A 25,180-nucleotide genomic window follows, 5' to 3' on the forward strand; every position below is an offset into this window, starting at 1 on the left:
TGCTGCTCCTGGATCCCCAACCCTAATCCTGCACCTCTCAGCAGAGGGCAGACACACTCATATCCAAGGTTAAGCTTGTGAATGTGGGGACACCTAAATCTCTCGCGCTCTGGAGTGGAAGAACTAAATGAATATCCGCTTTCATGCGGGCAGATTACAGTCTCGCTGATTCACCTGCCTCCCCTTCCCTTCCTTTAACTTTCTCTCGCTTACACACATTTATTTTAACTCTCCTCCCTCATTAAAGTCCAAGTGGTTTTCAACAGCCCTTCAGCCCATGTAGGCAGCGACGAGAGAATAATTTCACCTCTACGAGTTAAGGGGCATTAACATATTGCATTTACACTTGTTAATTTTTGCACACTGTTTGGAAAGCCCTCCTAGGTCTCATAAAGTAGCACACATTTGTCAGTAAGAGGATAATTGCCTTTCTGTAAATATTTGAGGGTTTTTAGCTACGCTTTCTGGGACTTGTACAGACATTTATAATTGGGGAGAGAAGTGAGGTTGTAAACTAGGAGAGAGCTGCACATCCGGGTGAACATGATCATTTCTAGCCTTGGTTCCACATTGCACAGTGCACAGTTTTGTAGCGATTCAGGCCTGCTGGCTGTCAGTGACCACTAGATGGCGTTGACATGTTAATAATCACATCAACACAGCAGGAAGAAGGAGCATCTTTCACAATAGCACCATTAATATTGCTTAAGTATGTATCAGTACAGTCACATGAGAGAACAGGAGGCCGTTTAAATGATGGGGAATCTTATTATGAAAAGGAGAGGCCACTGTGGCGCAGGCAGATAGTGTGAATGAGGTTAATGATGGCAGGCCTGGATTACCTGCCATGAATAGAGGTGGGGGGATAAACAGGCCTGTAAGTGCTGCCTGTCATTCTGGCTCTGAAATAGACTCAGAGGGAAGTCTTTACTGAGGCTACGCTGGAAACAACCACACTGGACGAGTGCTTCGGGGGCAAAAAAATCCCAATTATGAGTGTTTGATCCCTCATCATTGCAGTGTATAGTAACAGCATATCTGTGTGTGTTTCCTTTTAATATAATCCTCAATTAATTCATCCAAGAACGGACTGAAGGGTCTGTTCTTCTTATGCTTTGTGGTCAGTGGTGTAAAAATCACCCAAAAGTCATATTTGAGTAAAAGTAAAGATTTTGTGATAAAATATTACTTTGGTAAAAGCAAAAGTCACCAGTACAAATAGTGTTTGAGTAAAAGACTTCAAATATCTGATATAAAATTTTAAAAAGTACTTTTCTTGCAAAAAAAAATGTACAAGTATAAGTAGATTTTTCATATATTTACATTTATGTTTATGCTGTATACATAACACTATGGGTTGTCCAGTTAGCGCCATGGTCGATTCATGCATCTGATATTTAGCATTTTTGTGATTATGGGAATATTCTTTTTAAAATCTGATTAACAGATAAATCTGCAAAGTAACTAGTAACTAAAGTTGTCAAAAAAATGTAGTGGAGTAAAAAGTGCAATATTTGTCTTCAACATGTCGTGGAGTATAAAGTTGCAGAACACGGAAATACTTAAGTAAAGTGCAAGTACTTTAGGACCATACCTGAGTAAATGCACTTAATTACATTCCACCACTGTTTGTAATTCCCGACCTTTGGAGCTGTGCAATGTCTGTTCATGACCTCTTGCCAAAGGCAGCGGTGGAAGAAAGACTCACATATTTTACTTAAGTGAAAGTACAAACACCAAAGTGTAGAAATACTCTGCTACAGGTAAAAGACAGGCATTCAAAAGAAAAATATTAGAATAAAAAATATTAAAGCAAAAGTAAAAGTACTCGATCTGCAGAATGGCCCATTTCAGACTCATTTGTAAAGTAAACGTAGTTCTAGATAATAATTATGTGTTCATCACTTTAATGTTGCAACTACTTTATATACTGTCGGGAAGCTTCAAGTTAGTTTATTGTGTTTGTTATTAATAATTTGAATCTGCAAAGTAATAAATATGTCAAAATAAATATAAATAAATAACATGAAATGATAATACTCAAGTACAAGTACCTCAAGTATTGTACTCAAGCACAGTACTTGAGTAAATGTATGTTCTACCATAGTAGGTTCATGGAAGTCCATAAAATAATACTTTATTTTACATAATTACGAGATTACAAAAATTGAAATGACTGAATTCACTTTTTATCTCATAATTATTACTTTTTGTATCACAGTTTTGACTTTTTCCATTTTATTAGTTTTTTAACTGGCAAAAATGGGCTTCCATATAATTCTGCCTTACCATGGTAATACACACTTTTAAATCAAGGCTAAATGTTCATCAATTTCTTTCTTTAACTGGCAGAAATGGGCTTCCATACAGGTTGCATATTGAACTACCACTTCAACCAAAAAGAGATGTTGCCTTTTCATAAAAGTTTTAGGTGCCTGGAGAGATTAAAGTATCCCGAATTTCACAATAAAAGCCAAAGAGTAAAAAAAAAAATTAAAAAAACATAATCATGATTTGTGTTGCAGCTGCACTTTCCTTTGCTCGTTAATCATATCCTGACCCCTCAGATCTATCTTGTGACCCCTGAGGGTGACTTTTTACCTCATAACTTTAAGTTTTAAAGTCATACTTTTGATTTTAAATCTCATAATTATGACTTTATCTAACAATTTTGACTTTTTATCTCATAGTTTCGACTTCTTATCTTATAATAATACTTTTATCTCATAATTTTGACTCATCATGGGAATATTATCTGATGTTGCCTTTTCATGCAAGTTTTTAGGTGCCTGGGGAGATGAAAGTATCTGGAATTTCACAATAAAAGCCAAAGAGTAAAACAAACAAACAAACAAAAAAACCTTGTGACCCCTGAGGGTGACTTTTTACCTCATAACTTTAACCTTTAAAGTCATACTTTTGATTTCAAATCTCATAATCATGACTTTATCTCACACTTTTGACTTTTAATCTCATAGTTTCAACTTCTTATCTTATAATGATGGATTTTATCTCATAATTTCCCCTTGTTATCTCATCATTATGACTCACAATGGGAATATTTTCTTTCATCAAGCTTAGTTTCCATCTTAATTTTTTTAACTGCCGAAAAATGGGCTTCCACACAGGGTTGCATATCGCACTGCCATTTCAACCAATACCTGATGTTGCCTTTTCATACAAGTTTTTCTATTTTAAATCATAATGTGTGTCACAGCTGCACTTTCCTTTTCTTGTTAATCATCTCGTGACCCCTCAGATCTATCTTGTGACCCCTGAGGGTGCCTCGACCCCTCGGTTGGGAACCACGTGCTTTAAAACAGAAATCAGTGACATTTTTTTTTCATGGAAAATATGGTGCACATGTAAGCGTTTACCTCTGTGAGTGGTGGCACAACCGCAGGGCGAGCACAGATTTAAGGTTAGAGGGGAGACAGAGGGTGGGCTGACCGCAGCATTATATATAGAGACTTCCTGCAGCCTCACATCTGAGCCCACCGACACACACTCCTGGAGCTGCAGCAGACGAGGACGAGATTCAGAGTTTGAGACAAAACCGAGGTGATTCCCATAGTCGTAACCACTTCAAAGTGTGCGTTTGCAGTGAAATGAGGCTTCTGTTCACAAAAATATAGCTCGGAAAAAAGTGTTCACAAAAGGCTTCTGTGTGTTTGCACTTCAGCTGACTCCTGTAAGTTCCTTTTCTTGTTTGACTCACCGCTTCACTAAAAAGCCAGTCCCCTGATGTGAAAAGAAAAAAAAAAGAGTTTAATTTATCACAATATGTTCCGTTTAATCATGTGGCACCTGTCTGGAGCTGGCCCACATCCACCTCAACATCCGTGGTCACCTCTGGCTCCGCTGGGAATACTGCTGAGTCATGACAGAGGGAGGGGAGGGAGACACTATTGGTCTGAAAATGCTTTTACATCTGACAGGTATAAGCAGATATGCTTCAATCCGCTTTCGCTGCCCGCTGCTGTGCTCAACCCACCTATGCTATGATGCCCAAAGGAGAGGAGGAGGAGGAGGAGGAGGAGGAGGAGGAGCAGCGGGGTCTCCAAACCGGCCCACCTCTCTCCTCCCGCCGCGACAGACACCGCTGCTGGCCTATCGCACCAGAGCCGGACCCCCTCCCTCCCTCCCCCCCCATGTGCCCTGCCCACCCCGGCGGTCTCTTCTCCAGCCCTGCCAGAGCCAATCCGCGACTGGGTGTAAGTAGGGCAAGCCGCTTCCTGGTTCTCAGAAAGAAGGAGCAGGGAGTCAGAGTGGGCCGGCGGAGGCAGCAGCGCACAGGGGGGTCAGAGCAGCGCAGAGAGCCGGCGGTCTGCACAGAGAGGAGAGGAGAGGACAGGAGAGCAGAGCAGAGCAGAGAGGACGACCCGGAGAAAAACCTCCAGGAGGGCGAGCTTGACAGGACGGCAGCAGCGGTGCGACCCCCTGGAGGATAAGAAAAGACGCGAGCAGGGAGGATAAAAAAAGAAGAAGAAGTAGAAGTAGAAGAAGAAGTCGGCAGGGTGGGACGGAATAATCCAGGAAGTGTGGAGGCCGGTCAGGTGGGAGGCGACGAGTCTGTACAGGTGACACACCGGCACTCAGGTAACCTGCTTCAGCACACTCCGTGCATTTGACCGAAAACTATAACACACCTGTAGGTTCAATGTGCTTTACGCGACACGTCTGTTTGTGCCATGACAGCACCGGCTTGTCTCAACCTATAGCCTCCCTCCTCCTCCTCCCTCCCTCCCTCCCTCCCCGGTTCTGATCGGGGTCACAGGAGGACAATCCACGTCACGGGTATTCGGTAACTCCCGTCGACATGTAGTCCCTACTTTAACGCTTCAATCGTCGCTTCTTTTTTTTAAAATGAAATGTGCGTCTCAGGTGCTGCAGCCGCTGTTTTGATCTGTGCGTCTTTGCGCGGCCGCCAGGTGAGACGGAGGCAGAGAGGCAGAGGGAGGCAGCGGGGTCGGCGGGTACATTTCTGGACACTCGGCTGCTAATTATAGCCGAGAACACCGGCTGACATCCAAAACCTAACCTGCTCTCACGCACATCACCTGCCTCTCCGCTGCTCGTGGGCACGCAGAGGAGCAGTGTTGGATCTGATCCCCCCCTTCAGTGGTCTGTTAGTCATCATTATCACCATCATCATCCTCTCCATGGCGCACCCAGTGTTTTATGTTAATCCCATCACTCCCCTGTGTTACAATAGGATGTGCTCAGGCTGTAATGTTAGGTTCAGGCTGCTGCCTACCTCATGGGTGGGGAGGGCTGTCATGCCAGTGGGCTTGTGTGTGTGTGTCATTAGATGTGTTGCTGACTCGCCCCTCTGACAGACCGGCCTAACAAGCTCAACTGGCTTGGGTTTGGTTTCCCTGTCTTGGGCACAGCCTGTTTGGTTAAATCTTTAGCCGTCCATGCAGGTAGTTAATGCCTTGTGCCCTCCAGGTTCAGGTGTTGTTGCAGGTTTCTTTTTGGCTCACCTGTCTGTTCTCTCGAGGGGCTGACACACCGTCTACAGGCCTCTTGTCTGCGAGGAAGGAAAGTTTGGGGAGAGCCTTTTTTGTTTTCTTTTGTGTTGTCATGTGAGTGGACGTTTCTAACGATGGCTCCCCACACACATGGAAGAGCCATCAGGGTTTTGAAATAAATTCTTAATGCCAGCTCTGTTTGCTTTAACTTTGTCTGCAACATAATTGGACATCTGTGCTTCATCCCTCGTTCGTGCCGTCCTGATGTGACCTGCAGCCTGCTCTGCTTTCTGCAGGCCCTCCTCTCGTAGCTCATATTTGTGTTGTCCTCCCTGACACTCATATATTTGAGTTTGCAGTGCAGACCGCAGTTGATCAATCGATTAGTTGTCAACTATTCTGATAATCGATGAATCATTTTGAGTCATTTCTACCTTTTTAACAAGGAGGACGTCTGTTTTATGGTTGTCGGCAGGATTACACAAAAACTACCAAACGGATTTCCACGAAACTTGGGTGGAGGATGTGTCTCTGCCCAGAATAGACCCCGTTAACTTTTGGTGTGGATCCAGAAGTTTTCTCTCACTTTTTATTAACATTACGAGATGGGGTATTTTTCAACATCTTTGTTAATTTCTCAGGGTAATAATGGATGGATCTTGCTGTTAAAATCAGGCGTATTTAGGTGGCTGATATCTATGAGTGATTACAGTTTGATCCGGATCCAAATAAAAATTGCGACCTAGCGAATTTAAATATGTTTTATTTTATGTTGGATTAGGCTTGATTGAATTAAAGAGGTCGTGGCGGAGTTATGCACTCTGGTTACAAAAACGAAAATGTTCAAATTCCCTGATTTCAGCTTGTGAGGCGTAAATATTTTAAGGTTTCTTTACTCCTTCATGACAGTAGACTAAATATTTTTGGGTCGTGGACAAAACAAGACAATTGAGGATGTCATCTTGGCCTTTGGGAAACGGTGAACAGCATTTCTCTGACATTTTATAGACCAAACAACTAATCGATTAATCAAGAAAATGGTTGACAGATGAATTGCTAATTAAAATGATCGTTAGTTGCAGCCCTAGTTCAGACACACTCCACCCCATGACTCTCATCGCTTGCATTGAATATTTCTTAGAGAGCTGTGAAAATCATCAAAATGCCATCATTTCTGTACAGTATGGTGTTAATCACATGCATCTCAGACGTCTGTGTCTGTGTGTGTGGGTTTGTGTGTGTGTGTGTGTGTGTGTGCGTGTCTGTGTGTGTGTGTGTGTGTGTGGGCTTTCCCAACCATCACTGACTGTTGGAGAACTTCTTTTCCGAAGAAGTCAAAGTAGGAAGCGGTCGGTTTCTGTCTTTCTTTTATAAGAACCCCCCCACTCCACCCCGAATTACATCTGTTGCATCATGTGATGGCCTGTGGGAGTGTGTGATTATCCACAAGCTGTAACCTCTTTCACACAAGAAAAGACGACGTGTGCCTCAATTAGTCAGCACTTTGTTTTCTCATTTCCTTTATATCAACTCACCACGTCCCCCATCTTTGTTCACATACTTGGTGAATGCCTGACTCAGAGCCCCCCCTTTGGGATGAATAATGCTCAAATTAAATCAGGTTATTTTTTCACACTTCTGCTCCTTTGTTTTCCCTCAGGTGTATGACCTCTGCTGACCTCTGAGCAAAGAAACTAAAGAGGAGAGAGACGAGCGGGAGGCAGAAAGAAGCAGGCAGCCATCTTCTCCTGGGTTTATGGACTGGAGGTAAGAATCACAATTTATATCACATTGTATGTTCAACCATAAATCCCAACATCAGTCCCTCTCTCTTGCAATGGGACAAAGATAATCTGAAGGGTTCATTATCCTCCTAACGAGGTTATTGGCACTAAGTGATGTCGCAGTACATGTCAAGGCAAAGCTGCTGGTACCTGTTTCAAATGGCCTCACTTAAAGGTGGAGCAAAAGGAGGACGTGATTAATTGTACAAGTAGAGACAATGGTACACACTTTCAGACACACTTTGTGACTTTCACAATCATTTATGCTAGTGCAGTGGTTAAACATGAGAGTAGTCGTGTGAAGAATGCTAAAAGACTTTGTGATAGGAAGTTCAAACCCTGCCTGCAGTATTCTGTTGCCTCTGCAGCCAGCCGGTCGCTGCATGAAGTTAATGTGAGCATCAGTTTGTCCGTTTGGGAAAGCTGCAGCGTCATTTTGGGGCTCTGGGAAATTGTGATGACGAGCATGTTTCACAATCTTTTTACATTTTATACACCAAATGATTAATTGTGAAAGTGACTGGCAGATTTAAGGGTAACTTTAAAGTGTGTTTACAGGTCTTGAGGAGTACTACTGCATATTTGAAGAAAGTAGTATAAAGCCTTTTGCTAAGTTGCATTGTGGGTAATGTAGGCGCCAGATTTTGAAAAAACAGTCCATTGGTCTAGCATTGCACTCCTATAACACTATCTGACTCATTATGGACAGTTGTAAGAGATATCGCCTTATTTATTCCACACTTTCTTCTTCCTTTTGGGGACCTGGTGCAATCATTACCCACAATGCAACTTAGCCACTGAGTGACATCACTGGAGGCAGTTCATCAGATTACATGGAGCTTCCTCTGGAGCCACAAAAGACTTTATACTACTTTTTTCACAAATGCAGTAGTACTCCCCAAGACCTGTAAACACACTTTAATGTATATTTTTGTTGGAGTTACCCTTTAATCAGTAATGAAAATACTTGTTAGTTGCAGCCCCAGTTTAAATCATACTGATGTCTTAAAGATACCTTTGGGAAACCAGGACCAAGCTACATTCAAGCAAGCATATACAGTATAACAGTACTGGTAATTGGTCACAAAATGTTTTTTTAATCTTCAAAAGTACTTGCTCGTTATCGTTAAAGTTCTATGTACATTTTATGTTAATAAGCACCCTCTGCAGGCACGAAGATAAATCAGGAGTCTATGTAAAAGCTGAAACCATTAACTTGTTGCTGTTGGCGTGCAGTAAAAGTCAAAGTGATGATGTCATTTAGCATAAAGAGCTAAGTTCTAACCAAACTAAATGCACAGATGAATAAAAAACACATGACAAATTTCAGCTTTAAAATAAACCTGCCTTCATCCCCTCGAGCTGCACATACACATGATTATGAATGTACGCATGTTAAATCAGTTCCTCAATGATCGAAAACGGACTGAGATCACTTGAGGTTACTGAGTTCAGCCCACCCTGTGTCTGAGTAACACCACTGAACTACTGGATGTACGTAGAAAAGAGCTTGACTAATTCCCTTGATGCGAATCAACCAGAACCGCAACATCTCTCTCCTCTGTCACAGTTTACACCACAGTCAGACCTCACTGGACTTTGTTTTTTATGGGACGGCCATAGAAAAAATATGACCTGAATAAAGTGGTCAAGCAGTTAAATATTTTATAAGCAACCTGGAAGTTAACTCCTCTGTAGTTTGTTGGCTGCAGACGCTCAATAACTGCAATCGGCTTTTAAAGATGGCTCGGGAATGAAGCCAAAAATAAACTCATGTTTTTAAAACGGGCTCGTGATATTTATAGGTTTTTGGTACGTGATAACGACAGCGCAGCACTGCTTCTGAGAAGCTTTAAAGCCTTGTTGATGTTCATATAATGGCAAGCTAAACTTTACTGTCTAGCTGAGGACATATTTCTCCAATGCCAGCAACATCAACAGCCTGCAATTTAAATACAACTGAAAAAAATATGTATTTGTAAACCTGTGGTGGATATTATACAGTTTTTTGGACTAACCCAAAGCTCGATTTTTGATTCCGGTGACTTATAATGTAGTGTATTAGGGAACATAACAGCCTAAAATAACAAATACCACATTTATTGGTTGGTTTTTACCTCACAAATAATTACTAAACATACATTTGTTACAATGATCCCTCCAAGGCTCCAGGGTGCGACTAATTTGGTCGCACATGAATCCAAAAATCTGTCAAGTATGTCTAAATATTTTTTATTGGTCGCACCAGTGCACCTGATATTCAGCAGGTCAGATTAAAAAAAATTTGCCTATAAAAATATTTTAAACAAACACCACCTGGGTGTGTAGACAGTTGACTTTGAACGAATGTTTTCCTGTTTACAATCATTTACATAATTTGTTGAGGAATTGAATTAAAATGTGTCACTGGGTGCACCTAAATTATACATACAACACGTGTGAAAAGATATGAACGTAATGGAGGCAGGATATTACACAATGGCAGTAGAGCACTGAAACTCCACAGGGAGAAATAATTATAAGTTACCTCAAGCATTTTATCAATAATATCAGCCAACCAGTATATCAGTTTGGCTCTTCTCAACAGAGGGAACCTATGGCTCAAAAAAATTTAAATTTACCTCCAGGTTTTAGGAGTTCAAACTAGACGACACAGCAGACAGCAACAAATCAAACAAGGAATACATATTTTTAATATTACTTTCGTCAAATTCTCATCAACTTGCTGCGAAGACTGTATCCTTTAATAAAAATCTTACACAACCCGCTCTAAAGAACATCTAGATCACTGAAGTCTTTAATTTAACTGGACAAACCTGATCAGAATTTACGTATAGAAGTATAAAGAGCTTCTCCAACCAAACCTAATTCACTGTTTGCAGTGTTTTAACACACTCCAGCATACAGATAAAATTAGTAATGACATGTTAATTAAAACATTACAATTTCAGCGCTACAACAAGTACAAACCTGCCTTTGTCCCCTTCCTGATTGCTAATTGTCGTTCGAGGCAAATTCCTGCTAAACTCTATTTTGAAAACACAAATTATATGAATGATAGAGTGTCATGTTCGAGCATGACAGCGGATTATACGTTACATGTAGTTATTAACACTTCATTTGAGTCGAGTGTGAGTTTTTCTGTAACTTGTGTGTGTGTGTGTGTGTGTGTGCGCAAGTCGGTGTGACAGATCATGTGACCTTGGTTTTGCTGGGGTATGACTGGTGACAACCATGTGTCCGTGAACTGGTGGGTGAGGGGAAGTGAATTTGAGTGGTCTGTCAGGCGAGGAACATTCACACGCACACACATCACATACATAAAGACACACACACACACACACACACACACACACACACATACACAATACATGCACACAGTTCCAGGAAATGCTTTAATTAGGACATGTAAGCCCATATAAATTCCCCCTTTTCAGACACGGGTCTTTCAGTTTCATGCAAACCGACCGAGTGGGAGGAAGGTGGGGAGAGAGAGACACAACGGGGGAGGGAGAATGGGAGTTGAAAGATGTGATGGTTTCCCCTTTTGGCCCTAATATTTGAAGGTGTATCACCTTTTTTCTCAGGACTTTGCCGTGCTGAAGAAACAACTAATTATAATGTTCCTGCGAAATAAAGGAGAAACTACACACCTGCAGTCATCCGGTGTGTCATCCAATGCAAGAAAAGAGGAGTAGCTTCTCAAGAAAAATATTTTTCAGTCGATGTTTTCATTGGGTCATGCCAATTATTTCCCTGCTGGAACTTATCGGTTTCATGATTGGAAGTCCCCTTTATTTAAAAACACACATATACCATGACTGTATCCCTTTGACCTCCACACAAATGACACATTTTCACCATATACAGCAGTTGCTTCTCCACATTGAGGCAATAATGGCACAGGGGTGACTACACGGTGTCCGTAATCCAGTCTGCTGCTACCATGGTTGAGTCTTGCCCCCACTCGATCTGTTTCAATAGAGGAAGTTCTCTATCTGCCATTTCCTCTTTTCAGTCATGAGTTTCTGTAGCATTTGACAGCCCTCCCTCGCTCTCGACCACCAGCCTCACGGCCCACGCCGCCCAGCGTTAACCAATCGGCAGGTGGCCGTGACTCTTCTCCTTCTTGTAAAGAGTCAGAAGACGGAGAAAAAACAGCTTGAGAAAAAAGCTACAGGCTGAAGGAGGGATCATGATTCAGCTCTGCTAGTAACAGTGCAATTGTTTCTGTGCACATTGAGCGGGCGGTTATCATAAATAGGTACAGTGAGACAACACTTCAGGGAAAGTGAGAATAAACACCCAAACATGAGCAGGCGAAGGGAGTCATTGTTGAAACTGACCCCTTTCATATGTGATGTTCAGAGGGGAACTCCAGCTGCAAATGGAGGCTTTTATTCCAAAACACTCACATACCCATCCCTTTTGGAAAAGTAAAATCACTTTGTGTTTGTTATTATTTGAAAAACAAACATTATTATTGTTTCAGAAAGGAAATATGATGCATCAGATTCTGCTCTCCCTCAAGAAATGCTCCCCAAACATCGACACTGTGAAAGAGAAAATCATCATTCTGCTGAGAGACGTCCATCATGAGAAGTTCTCAGTTAGTTTAACCTCGTGTCTGTTATCGTTTTTGCGCTTGCGCCGCTGTCTGGCTCACAGCAGTGGGTGTTGCACTTGACAGCTGGACTGCAGGACTAGAGGTTATTCTTAAGTTCTGATATAATTAATGAATAGTTACAGTAAATCAAACAGTCTCCTCCCCTGTCTGTGTCGTTACCATGCTGTTAAGCTGATCTGTCAGGAAGGTGACACATCTTTCACTCATGTCCTCTAATTGTCTTTTTCTCTGAATATTTTTGTTTCTTCTCTTTGTTTTCTTGTTAAATCTCACTCAGAGTTTTTCGCATGATTTCAGTGTCAGGATGTCTTCCATTTATCTCTGCATCTGCTCTAGTGGTCGACCATCTTGACTGAGCACAGGAAGAGGAAACTGATCAGGATCAGTTAGTTTTGCGACATTTTTCTCTCTGTGCGTTTGTGTGTGTGTCTGTGTGTGTATGTGTGTGTGTCCAGTGCTTTTGCAATGTCTTCCCTAAAATGAGAGGTCAATTGTGTGGGAGAGCAGCAGCTGTTGAGACCCTCCCAGTGATGTGGCAACTTAACTTAATGTAAGACACAGAAACATGTGCACAATATTAAGTGTTCTTATCAACAGATGCTTTGTTCCAAAACTGATTCTGTTGTTTTCTGCAGCCTCTAGGCCTGCATGATTAATCATAATATTATTGAAATCCCAATAAGTACAATATCCAAATCGCAGAAGCTTTACGATAGAGGTCAAATGTGTGATGTTTTGAAGTACTGTAATGCTGCAGAGATGCCCTGGTCTACAAATCTTGTTCTCCAGATGTCAGAGAACGTGTCGGTGGCGACTTTCCCGGAAAATATCACAAGCGGCACACAGTTAGCGATGCGTTCACACAGCAGTGGTTGGTTGGCCAGAGAGGGTAGGTGGTTCGCACACGACGTAACAATTTTGTTTGTCCTGGTCTCGGCTAGCGTTGGGAGTAAACAGTTAACGTTACTGTTAACGCTCATGGCCGAACAAAGACAAGACCGATAACAGCAGACAATGAAATTTGTCGCTTTCATGCGGTGTTATGGAGGCGTGGCAAAGCTGCCAACCGACAACTGACTGACGTCACACAGGCGACACTGGATCTCTGGGAAGCAGTGAGGTCCAAAATTACACCTGCAGTTGCCGCTTCTGGAAAGCTTCATAGTTACTGCTTTCATATTTTTTGATGCCAAATTGATCATTTCCAATAATTGTGAATCATATCGCATTTCATAATATCTTTCAAAATAATCACAGTCACATCTACGTCACATTTTCCCTTTGTTGAAGACATTTTCACTCGGGCTGCACAACATCGTTCCTCCAGCATCGACATATAACAACCTTTTTTGCTTTTTGCTCCAGCTACTTTCGTGAAGTTTATAATTTGAAATAGTTGTTTTAAATATGTAGAGTGTTCGATTCATTCTGCAGCTGCAGGTGTGGTGTTCTTGTGTAAGACTGTTGTGTATACAAATACATAAATAGTTACGTAATTGAATTTAAAAAAACGTAACATTATAAGTTTCATAAAGGATTTTGAGTGATAAGTGATCACAGAGCGTTTGAATAAGCTTTAGTTATACACATTTGTGCTTCTATCTTGGAAAACATAACGATATATTTGGAAAGGAAAATGAGGCCACGGAAAAAAAAAAGTTTATGGGTGTGAGTACATTTATATTGTTTTATGAATTAACGAACACATTTTATTGATTTGTAGAAAATATTCATACTATGAAAAATGCTTTTCATATGCAAACGTAACATTGTCTATTCCTTTAAATAAATCATAAAAAATATAAATGTAACAAAAAAATAAAAGTCTTTGCTTTGTAACTACTTATTTAAAACGCACGTATATATGAGAATGTGGCTTTATTTTTATTTTTACAATATTTAAACACTGTTTCTTGTATTCACCGTCTATGAGACAAAAAGACAAATGTGCCTCCAAATTTGTAAATTAAATAATAATAGATGTTTTTAAAATACACATGGTATGTTACTGCTTTTGGTTTCTTAGCACAGATTTCGAAGGAATCTGAAATTGGCCCCAACGGAAAGTCTGACTGAAAAAGTGACTTTCATGATGCAAATGAACATTTCTACTGCACAGTAATGTGAATATTCTCCAGTTTAATCTTTTAAGAAATGATTCACTCAACATATGTATGTAAAAAGGATCCATTTTGTTTACTCTCAGTATAAAAATAAAGTAGGATTTTGACCCAAGTCACAGCATCTGGCGCTCTACTTCGCAATTAACCCCTGCACGGTTCAACTGTTTGTACGGATCAACTTGTTCAAACACCCCCGCTGAGTTACAGTCGATAAATTACTGATGTTTGACTGTAATGACACTTTTTCACCCTTTCACTGTTTTCAATACAGTTCTTCACATGCAGTGTTGCACTCTGAGAGGAAACGTTCCTCAACTTCATCAACTCAAATTAGCTCATCAGGCACATAGACGTCATTAAAACCGCATGCACTACAATAAAGTTTCTATCCTGCTCTTGCATATTAATTGATGCAGCAAGCAGTACGTGATTCGCCCACACACCTTGATGCTCTGGTGTTCACACACACAGTTGTGGAGTGTTTTGGGGCTAGAAACTGCTGACCAGATAAAGAGCGAACACAGAGGGCGAATATAGTGTGAAACCACTCCGTCAGCATGCCGTCTCTCTCACATCTGTGTGTGTTCTCCATCTTCAGGCAAAACTCCCTTTTGGTGATGCTAATGATAGAGGTGGCTGCTACCACATCTCTCCCTCAGACATCTGCACACACACCCACACAAACACACACACACCTGCAAGGACTCTCTTGCTACTTCCTGTGGCTGCGTGCATGTGTTCACCTCTCGCTCGAACGCTCTGTTTATCTCCTAGTCGTCACTGCTCCTCTCCCTTCTCTTCTTCTGTCTCCCCCTTCCTCTCCCCTTGTAACTTAACTCTCTCTACTCTTGTTTCATGTCTCCTCGCTAACACAGATTGTTCGAGGCCGGGACTAGATTTTCCTGTCTTAACCTCCCCTCTCTCCTGTGCTTTATCTTTCAGAGTATCTCGACACCCACTCCCCCTTCACTCACTCTCATGTGTTTCTCCTCCTCCATACCCTCCTTTTTTCTTGTGTGATTTCTAAGAACATGTGTGATTTTAGAAAACATACCTCCCTCATGTTCCTTTTGTTGTCTCTTCTCAAATCTCGTACTGTTTTCCTCTTTCCAACCTCAGATTGATTTCTCTTCCTGCTACTGTTGCTCCCTCCTCTCTCTTTAACGGTGGCAGAAAAGTCGTAAATTAAACTCATTTCAGAGAAAATAAGTCTTTTTTTCTTTTTTTCACTTTCAGAGGGAAATCATTTTGGTATGAGCTTGAATCATCGGTTTCAGAGTGGTCAGAATCAAAAAGCTTTTACAAAAGAATTACAAAGAAAAGTGTCAAAGACTCACTTGAAAAACTTAAAACATGGAGCCTAGCAAGCAACATTGACAGGAAGTTTTCAAGTTTGCATAACTTTAGTTGTAATATTGAGATTAAAAAACAAGGTTGATGGTATGTTGGGCTGCATGTACACTAGTTAAATATTTCAATATAATATAGTGTAATAAAAAGCAAGATATCACAAAGGAATTTAGTGCATAAATTCTGTTAATTTATTTTCTTAAAGGCTAAATTACAGTAAAATAATATTGTTCTGTGCTGCCGTTTAAAGTGGCATTATGTAGTTTCTCAGAAGGAATTCAAACTGAATTTTAATATTTACAATATTAATGAGGTAATAATAACATTTATTTTTTCCATAACTGAATAAACAAGCTGTTTATTCAGTAAGGAAAATAAGGTCCCAAGTACACTGTTTGAAGCTACAAAGGTGGCAGGGTCCACCAAATATAAACAAAGTAAAACAGTATGAAATTGTGTTGTCCTTTTAAGGTCAGTTTGTTTATTCAGTTAATTCAGTCATGAAAACAAAGAGAGTTTGTTTACTTAGTTTGTTTAGGCATAAAAAAAATCAGTCGATAAAGATCTTTCTCTTCTGATTAAAATGTCTTCCCCAAAACCACATAGTGCACCTTTAGGTTGAGTAAAATGATGACTTATTCTTTCAAATTGTCTTGTGAGCAGATATCCTCTAAAAAGCCGCCCCCAAATATTCTCAATTACAATTTTGAAGCCGTTTATTTAAAAATGATTGGGATATTTGACGTCAGTGTTGCCTACCTGTTACAAAGAGTTTAATTTCTGCAAAAAGACAATTTTATATACATTAACGTCAGGTTACAAGGTGGTGGATGTTGCAGGGCAGAGCCTATATGTACACCCAAATGTCTTGTCCCATGTGCTGATAAGCTGATAATCCTCCAGCAGATTCACATTGGTGTTCAGGTCTCGCATGCAAACTGGCCGCTGTTATAGCTCTCACAGTGGAGTGTTTGTGGTGTGGTAGGGCGAGGGGATAAGGGCCTCTGCTCTGCCAGCCAAATGAATAATGTAATGTGTTCTAAGACCACAATGTGCGCATGCGTCCACACACACATACACACACATACACACACATACACACACACACCATAATGCCCCAGTTACAGTAAGGACAGAGGAGGGCTTGGCTGCAGTGTCTTTCTTGAATAAAAGACAGAACAAACTTGTGCTGAGTAACGTCAGCTCTCTGGACTTCTCTTTTTTAAAATAAATTCCTCCTTAAGTCCAGTCATGGCCGGGTGCAATCGCTCTAATTATCAAGATCTCAAGTCTTGCCTTTGACAAATTCAAATGCCGATTCAAATTCTCCCTGTTTTTATATCTGCTGGTGGGATGCAAATGTTCAGTTGGGACTCAGGATGGGTGGTGTTTTTATCTCCCGGCAGAGGTGGAGCTGTATTATTAGAAGTCCTGGATGTGTTGCCAGTATTTCTGGGTGTATTTGTTGCTTAAATGTTTAGCACTCAGATAGTCCTGAGAGAGTGCTCTGCTGGGCTGAGTGCAGCTTTGGTTTGGCAGACATGCGTGCACTCTCATCTCTTCTCATCCCCCCCGTTTCCTCCTCCCCTACTCTTCCTCAGAGAAGGTGTCCCAGTACCACATGCTCCACTCGCTACCCCAAATAAGTGAGGTGCAAAGAGGGTGAAAACTTTTTTTTGTCTTTCCTAACCCCCTTAAAATCTGTCACACAGAGAAGAGAAGTGGTGAGAGGAAGACGAGTGTGTGGAGGAGAAACGGTATGAGCTTGAATCTTACTTTCCGTGTGTTTGGCCGCTTTGTTTTTCAGTTTCTCTGGCGCAGTCGTAGTTTAGCATCAGGATTTGTTATATTGTGGTTACGAATAACCTCTCTAGTACTGGGTTTTGTCCGAATGAAAACGGATTATGTGTGTGTGACTGTGTTGGAGTGTGTGTGCATGAAGTGTTTCACTTGCTCCTTGCTTGTGAGTGTTTCAGTTTATTTTGTTTTGCCTTTGAGCTGCTGCAGTGTTTAAAAACCCATCCCCATACAGGCATTTTATGTAACAACATTTGGACATAAAAAACCTAAAATTGTTGCTAATTATTGTCTTGTCTGCTTTTAAAATTTCACCCATCTACCTTTCACATTTAGCTTTAATGTACGACTTTGTAAAAGAACTATCCATATTCTTCCCCTTCACTTATTTAAGTACTGAAAGTACTGAGAGCACAACACATGCAACCAACCATACAGGCTCACATTAACCAACACACGCACACACACACACACACACACACACACACGTACACACACTTTGGAAAACATCTGACATCAGAATTTATAAAAGCATTTCTCCTTCTCCCTCTCAGCCACAGTTTTCTGTGAATAGTATAAAGTCATATTTTCCCCCTTAGCGCTGGAGCCTGATATAATTGAGGTGGACTGGGAAAACTTACAGCCTTTAACGGAAAATAAGACCCATAAAAATAATACCAACAGTTCTAGTTCCAGTCATCACACACTCCGAGCGTGTGCAGAAGGATTTCACGATATAGACGATGGATTCTGCTTTTATACTGAAGAATAAATCTCTGTGTTCAGGTTCGGTCAATCCTGTCATTTTCCTGGCCTCCACACAGAATTTCTTTTTTTTCTCTTTTTTTTTCTGCAGGAGTGACACAGAGCCGTGGTAGTGGACAGTAATGGTGGATTTAAGTTTCCATTTCCTTTTCACTAAAATGAATACTCGGTGGATTCACTTCTAAACACATTTCATTTGATTTTTTTTTTTTTTATCAGTTTCACGGTCGGATAGTAAAAACTAAGTTGTAGCTTTAGGTTGACCACACTTGGCCCGGTAGTAAGATAAACACACAATGATTAAAAACCTCCAAGTGTCATCAGTATTGTTTATAGTGACAAATACATCCTCGTTGTTAAGAGAGAGGAAGAGTGTGCACATAATGAAAGTGAGGGATGAGGAAACCGTAGAGTTGCAGAGGAGGTTGAATTCCTCCACCGTCGACAAAGGAGTGGGAGGTGAGAGCAAAAAACAAAGAAAGAGATAAGCGACTATTGTTGGAAGGATAACATCTGTAGCGTTAAATGCATTTAAAAAATGACAAGCGGGCACTTTTTTTGAGAGATAAACGACTTTTCAGTGAGTGTTTTTCTTGTGGTTTCATGTTTTGGAAAGACTAACAGTGGTACTAAATGACACACCTAAAGGCAAACAGTGATATCAGTTATTTGACTTTAAGCTAGTGAACCCTAATTAACATGAATAAACCTACAATGACAGTAATCATGCTTTACGATAATGGTTTAACACGTGCTTGTGAGCCAACATCATTATTTTGTTTGCAAGACAAAGTGTGTTTGTGGTATCTGCCTGCGGGCTGTTTTAACATTAGTTACAATGTGTTGCAAGATTCAGCAACTTATGCAGACATGTCCTTGGTTAGCAGTAAAAAACAGAAACAAGGTGAAAAGGAACGAGAAGGGGGGATATGAACAGTGTGTGTGTGTGTGTGTGTGAGAGCGGTTGTGCATGTCATGATGTGTCAGTATTAAGTGACTCACAGACAGACAGAAAATTGATGGGAATCATTGCAACTTCTCTGCAATCTTGCTATTTTCCGAACACGTCTGTGTTCTAAGGAATATGCCTAAAATAACAAGCTCGAACCACCAACCACCCATGATGCTTTTTTTTTTCTCTCCCCTGCGCCGGAAATTTAACGTGCGTTGTTGTGTGCTCCTCCTAAAACCCCTTTGTGTCTCGCTTTTGCTGCACTGCTTTGCTCAAGATTTCTGGTTTCTGTGTTTTAGTGATTTTTCGCTTATTGACGGCTATTCAGAAACTGGGCAAAACATGATTACTGTGTATTTATGTGCACAATAATTATAGGCTGCAATCCTGTTTTCCTGTGGATGTATTTAATCAATGATTGCTTTGGATGCTTTGTGATCCTTAAATATGACATTGAGGTCTGTTATCGTGTCGACTTACAATGAGACAAACTGTGCACAAGCAAGGTCAAGGGATGCATTTACACTTTGTCCTACAGAGGCTTCGGTGGTGAGTTTCCAGTGGGATTTCTTTTCCAACCATGACGCTGTAGGGCTGCAACTAAAAGTGAATCTACAGATCATTTTCTTGATTAAAGACAAAAGTGAAAAATGCCCTAAAGCAGAAGCTGACGTCTTCAGATGTCTATTTTCATCCAACCCAATATCCAAAACCAAAAGATAATCACTTTACAGTCATGTTATTATGAAAAATGGCTTGAACAATTGATCCATTATAAAAAATAGTTGCTCTAGTGTGGTGGAAAATTAAAGAAAATATGTGTATGTATATGTGAGGAACAAAGCAAACATGTGCCCCTCCACTTCCTCACTCGTCTGTATCAGCGAGTACACATGCCGTCCTTGTCGCCTCGAGTTGAAGAGATAATTCTTCTGAAAATGCTTTTTGTTTTGAAAAATAGAAGTAAATATCTGTTATGGAGACCTTGGTTTTATTTTATGACGAGCAATAAGTGGCTCTTTCAAAGGAAGAGCTTTCTGCACCAGTTTGTCTTTGTGGCAGATGAAATATGGTTAAACTCTCATACTGCACCTACCTGAATGTTTGTTTTTAGGTGTAATATGACTCATAATGCCAATATGATTTCTTACATGATTGTTCAATTTTGACATTGGGTTGAATGAAAAAAAAAAAGAAGGTGTTTCTGAGGTGTTTTGGTTGAATGTGCTGGTTTCCTTCCTGCCAAACCAGTTCAATTAATGTGTGGTCTGAACTCTGAAGGTTGTTTGTTCTACATCATCAACAGTCCTGCTGTAACCTTTGATACACTACACCCCGTCTACCTGTTGGCTTCTTTCTGAACGGGGAGAGGTCGACGACGAGATCGTGTTTATCGGAAAGTGTTCGGAAAATGGGCCGTTGGGTTATGGAGCGAGGGGGGCACGTGGGCGATCTTGGGGGGGGGGGGGGAGGGGTATCTCTGAATCTGCCTTCGTCACTTGCACCCTCTTTTGATACAACAGGAAGGAGAGTGAGCGTCAGAATGTGCGAAAGAGGTAGACATCCCCAAGGATGAACGCTTAACCCCGACTTCTGACGGCGAGATCAGACCTTTAAGTTACACATCTGAGGGGTAGACGGAAGTAGGAAGAAAGAAAGTGGTTTTCAAAGAGAGAGAGAAGGAAAGCCAGGTTGAAGAGTTGTAAAGAGCAAAAAGATGGATGCCAAAAGACACACGCTGCCTCGACTCCAGCTGACTGTGCCCATGCCATTGAAGATGGGGAAGGTAGGTTTAACATTTGAGGCACTCAGAAAGGGAACGTTTGATATCTATTTGAAAAAGGCTGGCAAGTTCCTGTGAGGAATTTATTCGATTGGTTGTACTTTTACTTTTTATTTGTTGTTGAATGGGTGGAGTATATTTATACGTGTTTTAAATGGGGTGGCATCGAGATCGTCACATAACTGGTTAACTAGAACAATGGTGGGTGGGGGGGGCCACAGATTGGCACGCAATGTGTATCTGTGTGTGTGCTCCTGTGTATTTAATAGGGTGTGTTTTGGAGCAGGTTAGTCAGGTGGATGCAGTGTCGTTGTGAGGAGCCCTCTGGGCACTGTGTGAACACTGTTATTGGATGGCCAGGGGGCTGCCAGTTGCTATGGGAGGGATATGAAGGGCAGGGAGGGGGGGGGGTGAGATCTGGAGGGTGAGTTGTTTGTGGAAAATCTGGTCTGCTCAGGTGTGTTCGAGATATTGTTGAGCAGGTATAGTGTGGACAGGGTGAGGTGCGAGCTCTGGGAGCCAAAGAAGGGAGTTGTTGGGTCTTATTACCACAGACCTCGTTATGTCTCACAAAGGGAAATAAAGAAACTTGTTGGCCTTATGTGACTTGCATTGCGACATTTTACCTTTTAAACTCACTGGTAAACATAAAAAAAAGACAAAGAGTGGACTGAAATAAATGAAATTTAGTAACTGGCTGTAAACTATATGTTGCAGATCAAGTTTGTGAGTGATGTACTTTTAAACTAGGCCTCATAAAGGTTGTAATTCTTCTCTTGCTGTTTTTTCCTTCCTCATTCTTTCATTGGTACTCCCCCCTTTCACCCACTCTAGTCTTGTCACTTCCTCTCCTTGCTTGCGTTTCTTTCGTCTCTCTCTCCCCCATTAGTCCGTCTTTCTTCTCCAGGTATTTTAATCAAACGGCTAATGCTATAAAGGTTTCACACGGGAATTAACCTACTGCCTCTCGTTACAGCACCTACAGCACATTGCATAATCCTGCATCCTTTCCGCGTCACCGTTATCGAACATTTGGTTTTATCCCTTGCGCCCTCTCTCTCTCTCTCTCTCCGCTCTAATGATTATTTCTTCTTCTCCTCGCTGTTGTATTTTGCCTCTCCTGCTGGCTCTGTCATCTCATCGCATTCGTCCTCGGATGCCCCAACCCCCATCTCACTGGCCAAAATCGCTGCCTCCTGATTTAGTAATCTGGAGAGAGAGGGAGAGAGAGAGTACAGGGGTTGGGGAGGGTGAGGATAATGGAGAGAGTTGTTGCTAAGCCTGGTTTAAATTGTCCCTCACGTGAAAGAAACTCCTTGTGTCAGTCACGCTATTGGACATTTACTTTTATGTACTTTTAAGTGTACACGAGGCTCTTTACAGAAGCGATAGAAGGATATTCTTTCAGTGAAGCTGAAATTCATAGGAAAAGAATCTGATTTTATTCACATTAAAGGACGATTGTGTCAGGTACATATTTCAGGCTGTCCTCTTACCTGATTTTCTCCTCTTCATGCAGGTGGCAATGTCTCCAGGAGAGGACGGTCTGATTGGGATCCCCTTCCCGGAGCACAGCAATGAGCTCTTGTCCCACCTGAATGACCAGAGGAGGGCGGGGCTCCTCTGTGACCTCACTCTGACGTCCCGCGGGGCACGCTACCCGACACACCGCTCAGTCATGGCCGCGGTCAGTCTCTACTTCCGCCAGCTGTTCGGGGCAGAGGAGGGGGGCGGCGAGGGTGGAGGAGGTTTCAGCGTGTGCCAGCTGGACTGCGTGGCACCGGACGCCCTGGATGCCCTGCTGGAGTTCGCCTACACTGCCACCCTGACCATCCCCAGCTCTGGGATGAGGGATGTGCTGAGAGGGGCTCAGCTTTTGGGCATCCAGTGTGTGGCCGACGCATGCAGAGACATCCTGGGGGAGACAGCGGAGGCAGAGGGGGAGACGGCAGAGCAGCAGAGAGCCCAACACACAGCTGCTGAGAGGATTGCGCAAGAAGAGAGCAGGATAATGAAAGGGTCCCGAAGAAAAACAGACAGAAAGAGGGTGAAAAAACTTGGGTCACATCACATCGACTCATCAGCTTTGAACCCCTCACCTGCTTCTCCCATTTCGCACCCGTCACCTGCGTCCGACAGCTTCCGCTCCCTGCCGTCCACTCAGCCACCCAGCCCAGAACCAGAGGAGCTTCGCCACAAATCTGGGCAGAACGGAGATCCAAGGGCGATCAGAGAGCCAGGGAGAGGGGCCACACCAAATGGAGGGCTCCTCCACTGGCTCCCTGAGCGGCCCCGTATAGCCCACCCACCTCCTGTTCCGCCTTTGAATGACAAGCTGTCAGAGGAAGATGACATGGAAGGTTTTGGCGATGATGGTATCCTGATGGGAAGCACCTCCATACCTACCTCTGTAGCTGATCGAGGAGGGGCGGCGTCAGCAGCGGGAGGTGGGAGAAAGAGGAAGTCTCAGACGCCCCAGCAGTGCCCTGTTTGTCAGAAGATCATCCATGGAGCGGGAAAACTGCCCCGACACATGAGGACACACACTGGAGAGAAGCCCTTCCAGTGCTCTGCCTGTGGAGTCCGTTTCACTCGGTACGGGAACCTCTTACATCTAATATGCACAAAACAAAATGGTTTGATGTATTGCGAGTCTTTTAATAATGTTTTGCTCCTCTCTCTCTTCCCTTCCTGCTTCTTCATTCCTCATCTTTCTCTTGATTAGAAATGATAAGTTGAAGATCCACATGAGGAAACACACAGGCGAGCGCCCCTACCCCTGCCCGCACTGCACTGCCCGGTTTCTCCACTCGTACGACCTCAAAAACCACCTGTCCCTCCACAGCGGGGCAAGGCCCTTCGAGTGCCCGCTCTGCCACAAGGCCTTCGCCCGAGAGGACCACCTCCAGCGTCACCGCAAGGGACACAGCTGCCTGGAGCTGCGCACACGCCGGCCCAGACGTGGGCCTGAGCACGGGGAGGATGGGAGAGGGGATGGCAACATGAGGGAGCACTCCAACCATCTGGAGGCTCTGGCTTTACAGGCCCACTCCTCGGCGTTCCTCCCTCACCAGGTGCTGGATGGTGGGAGCGGGTCCGGCCCTCCGTTGATGTTTCAAGGCGACGTCGAGAGGGAGAGGGAGCGGTCCCTCGCCCTTCAGGCTTTGGCTCAACTTGGGCCTCACAGGCTGGCCAGTTACCCTGAGCTCTTCCTGCGAGGTCTGGAGCTGCGAGGGAGCCGAGAGGCAGACGGAGAAGACCCAGGAGGAACCCACTCGCCGGCTTCGCAGCGGGACCGATGGCCTGACGAAATGGAAGAGGAAATTGGAGAAGAGGAAGCGGAGGAAGAGGAATAGTGAAGAGTGTGTGTCTGTGTGAGTGTGTGTGTGTGTGTGTGTATACATGTGTGTCTGTGTGGTAAAGCATCCACAAAAAAAAATCTCACTCAGGTGGCTGGACTAATGACCTGCTGCTCCCATATAGAGAGCGCTTAAAAAAGAAACAACTAAATGATAAAAAGAAAAAAATGGAAAACGGGTTTTCTGAGATATTTTAAATGTTTGTCTTCTTGCTCTTGGCTTTTGATTTAATTTGTCTTTTAACTTTCATTTCTCGTTTGTTGTTTATTTTTATGTGTTTCAGGTTTGAGCTGTTTGATTTGACTTTTCTAGCTGGAAGTGTGTGTGTTGAGTGTGTGGTTAGCGGGATGCTTTTCACTATGCAAACTAAAATCCAGAGCTGCGACATTTAGGGATTTTTGAAGATGTATATTTTAGTTACAATATAAATGTATTGATTCAGGTGCAATTCAGAAGTCATATCACCTACATCACAAGAATGAGTTTGTGTGGCCACTGTCCTCTGGTGGTTATCAGTGGAAATGCAGTCTAATGAATCCAACTTTTTCTGTACATTGTAAGCAATAATGTTCTTTGTGTCTTTTCTTGTTTGTGGTAGAATCTTTTCTTTGATTTGGTGCTTAAACCAAAGATTTTAGTTGAACTGTTCTCTTAAATCCTAAGTTAACAGGTGAGGTAAGGAGAGGAGAGGTGACTTGTAGCCAATGTTGGGTTTGTCGAGAAGATGCATCCCAACTGTTTTGATAGCCATGAGAAAGAATCTGCTTCCATATTTGAGTGTTTCAGGGCCGTGGAGCTCTGCGTTAAATGCCTGACCAAAAGAGACAAAGTCTGGGTCTATGAGTTGATTGTGTTGAAGACAATTCTTCTTTTTCCCAAAGGCTGTGGATTTCAGTCTTCCAATGCACTCGTTTTGAGTTCCTTGTTTGAAAAAAAAAAAAAAAAAAAAATAGAAAAGGGGCATGTTATGGGGGGGTGAATGAAATGACTTGCCCCTTTTTTCTGTACTTATTTATTTATTGTTATTTATTAAGACTCTTCTGCTGAAACTCTTTTGTGAGACCAAATCCAGGGTAGGGCACAGATCACAGTCTTGCAAGAAGCTGCATTGCGCTAAAGATTTTGGCTCAACGTCTCCATATACCTGAACGCCTTTTTAACGGGCT

General features: G+C 42.4%; 1 protein-coding gene across 2 annotated transcripts; it reads left to right on the forward strand.

Moving 5' to 3' along the window:
* The first annotated feature begins 4,205 nt into the window (after positions 1 to 4,205).
* On the forward strand, positions 4,206 to 24,942 carry zbtb7b (zinc finger and BTB domain containing 7B). Of its 2 annotated transcripts, XM_073484784.1 has the most exons (4): positions 4,206 to 4,599; positions 7,135 to 7,241; positions 22,175 to 23,250; positions 23,381 to 24,935. In XM_073484784.1, the coding sequence occupies exons 3-4, from the start codon at positions 22,181 to 22,183 to the stop codon at positions 24,009 to 24,011; spliced, it is 1,701 nt and encodes a 566-aa protein (XP_073340885.1). In that variant the 5' UTR covers positions 4,206 to 4,599; positions 7,135 to 7,241; positions 22,175 to 22,180; the 3' UTR covers positions 24,012 to 24,935. The 2 variants fall into 2 exon arrangements, with proteins under 2 accessions (XP_073340885.1, XP_073340884.1); XM_073484783.1 differs by lacking the exons at positions 4,206 to 4,599; positions 7,135 to 7,241 and adding an exon at positions 20,453 to 20,658 and having other exon boundaries at positions 23,381 to 24,942.
* The last annotated feature ends 238 nt before the right edge of the window (positions 24,943 to 25,180 follow it).

The sequence above is a fragment of the Pagrus major genome, chromosome 17 (genome assembly GCF_040436345.1).
Source record: "Pagrus major chromosome 17, Pma_NU_1.0".
In the NCBI taxonomy this organism is placed as follows: Eukaryota; Metazoa; Chordata; class Actinopteri; order Spariformes; family Sparidae; genus Pagrus; species Pagrus major.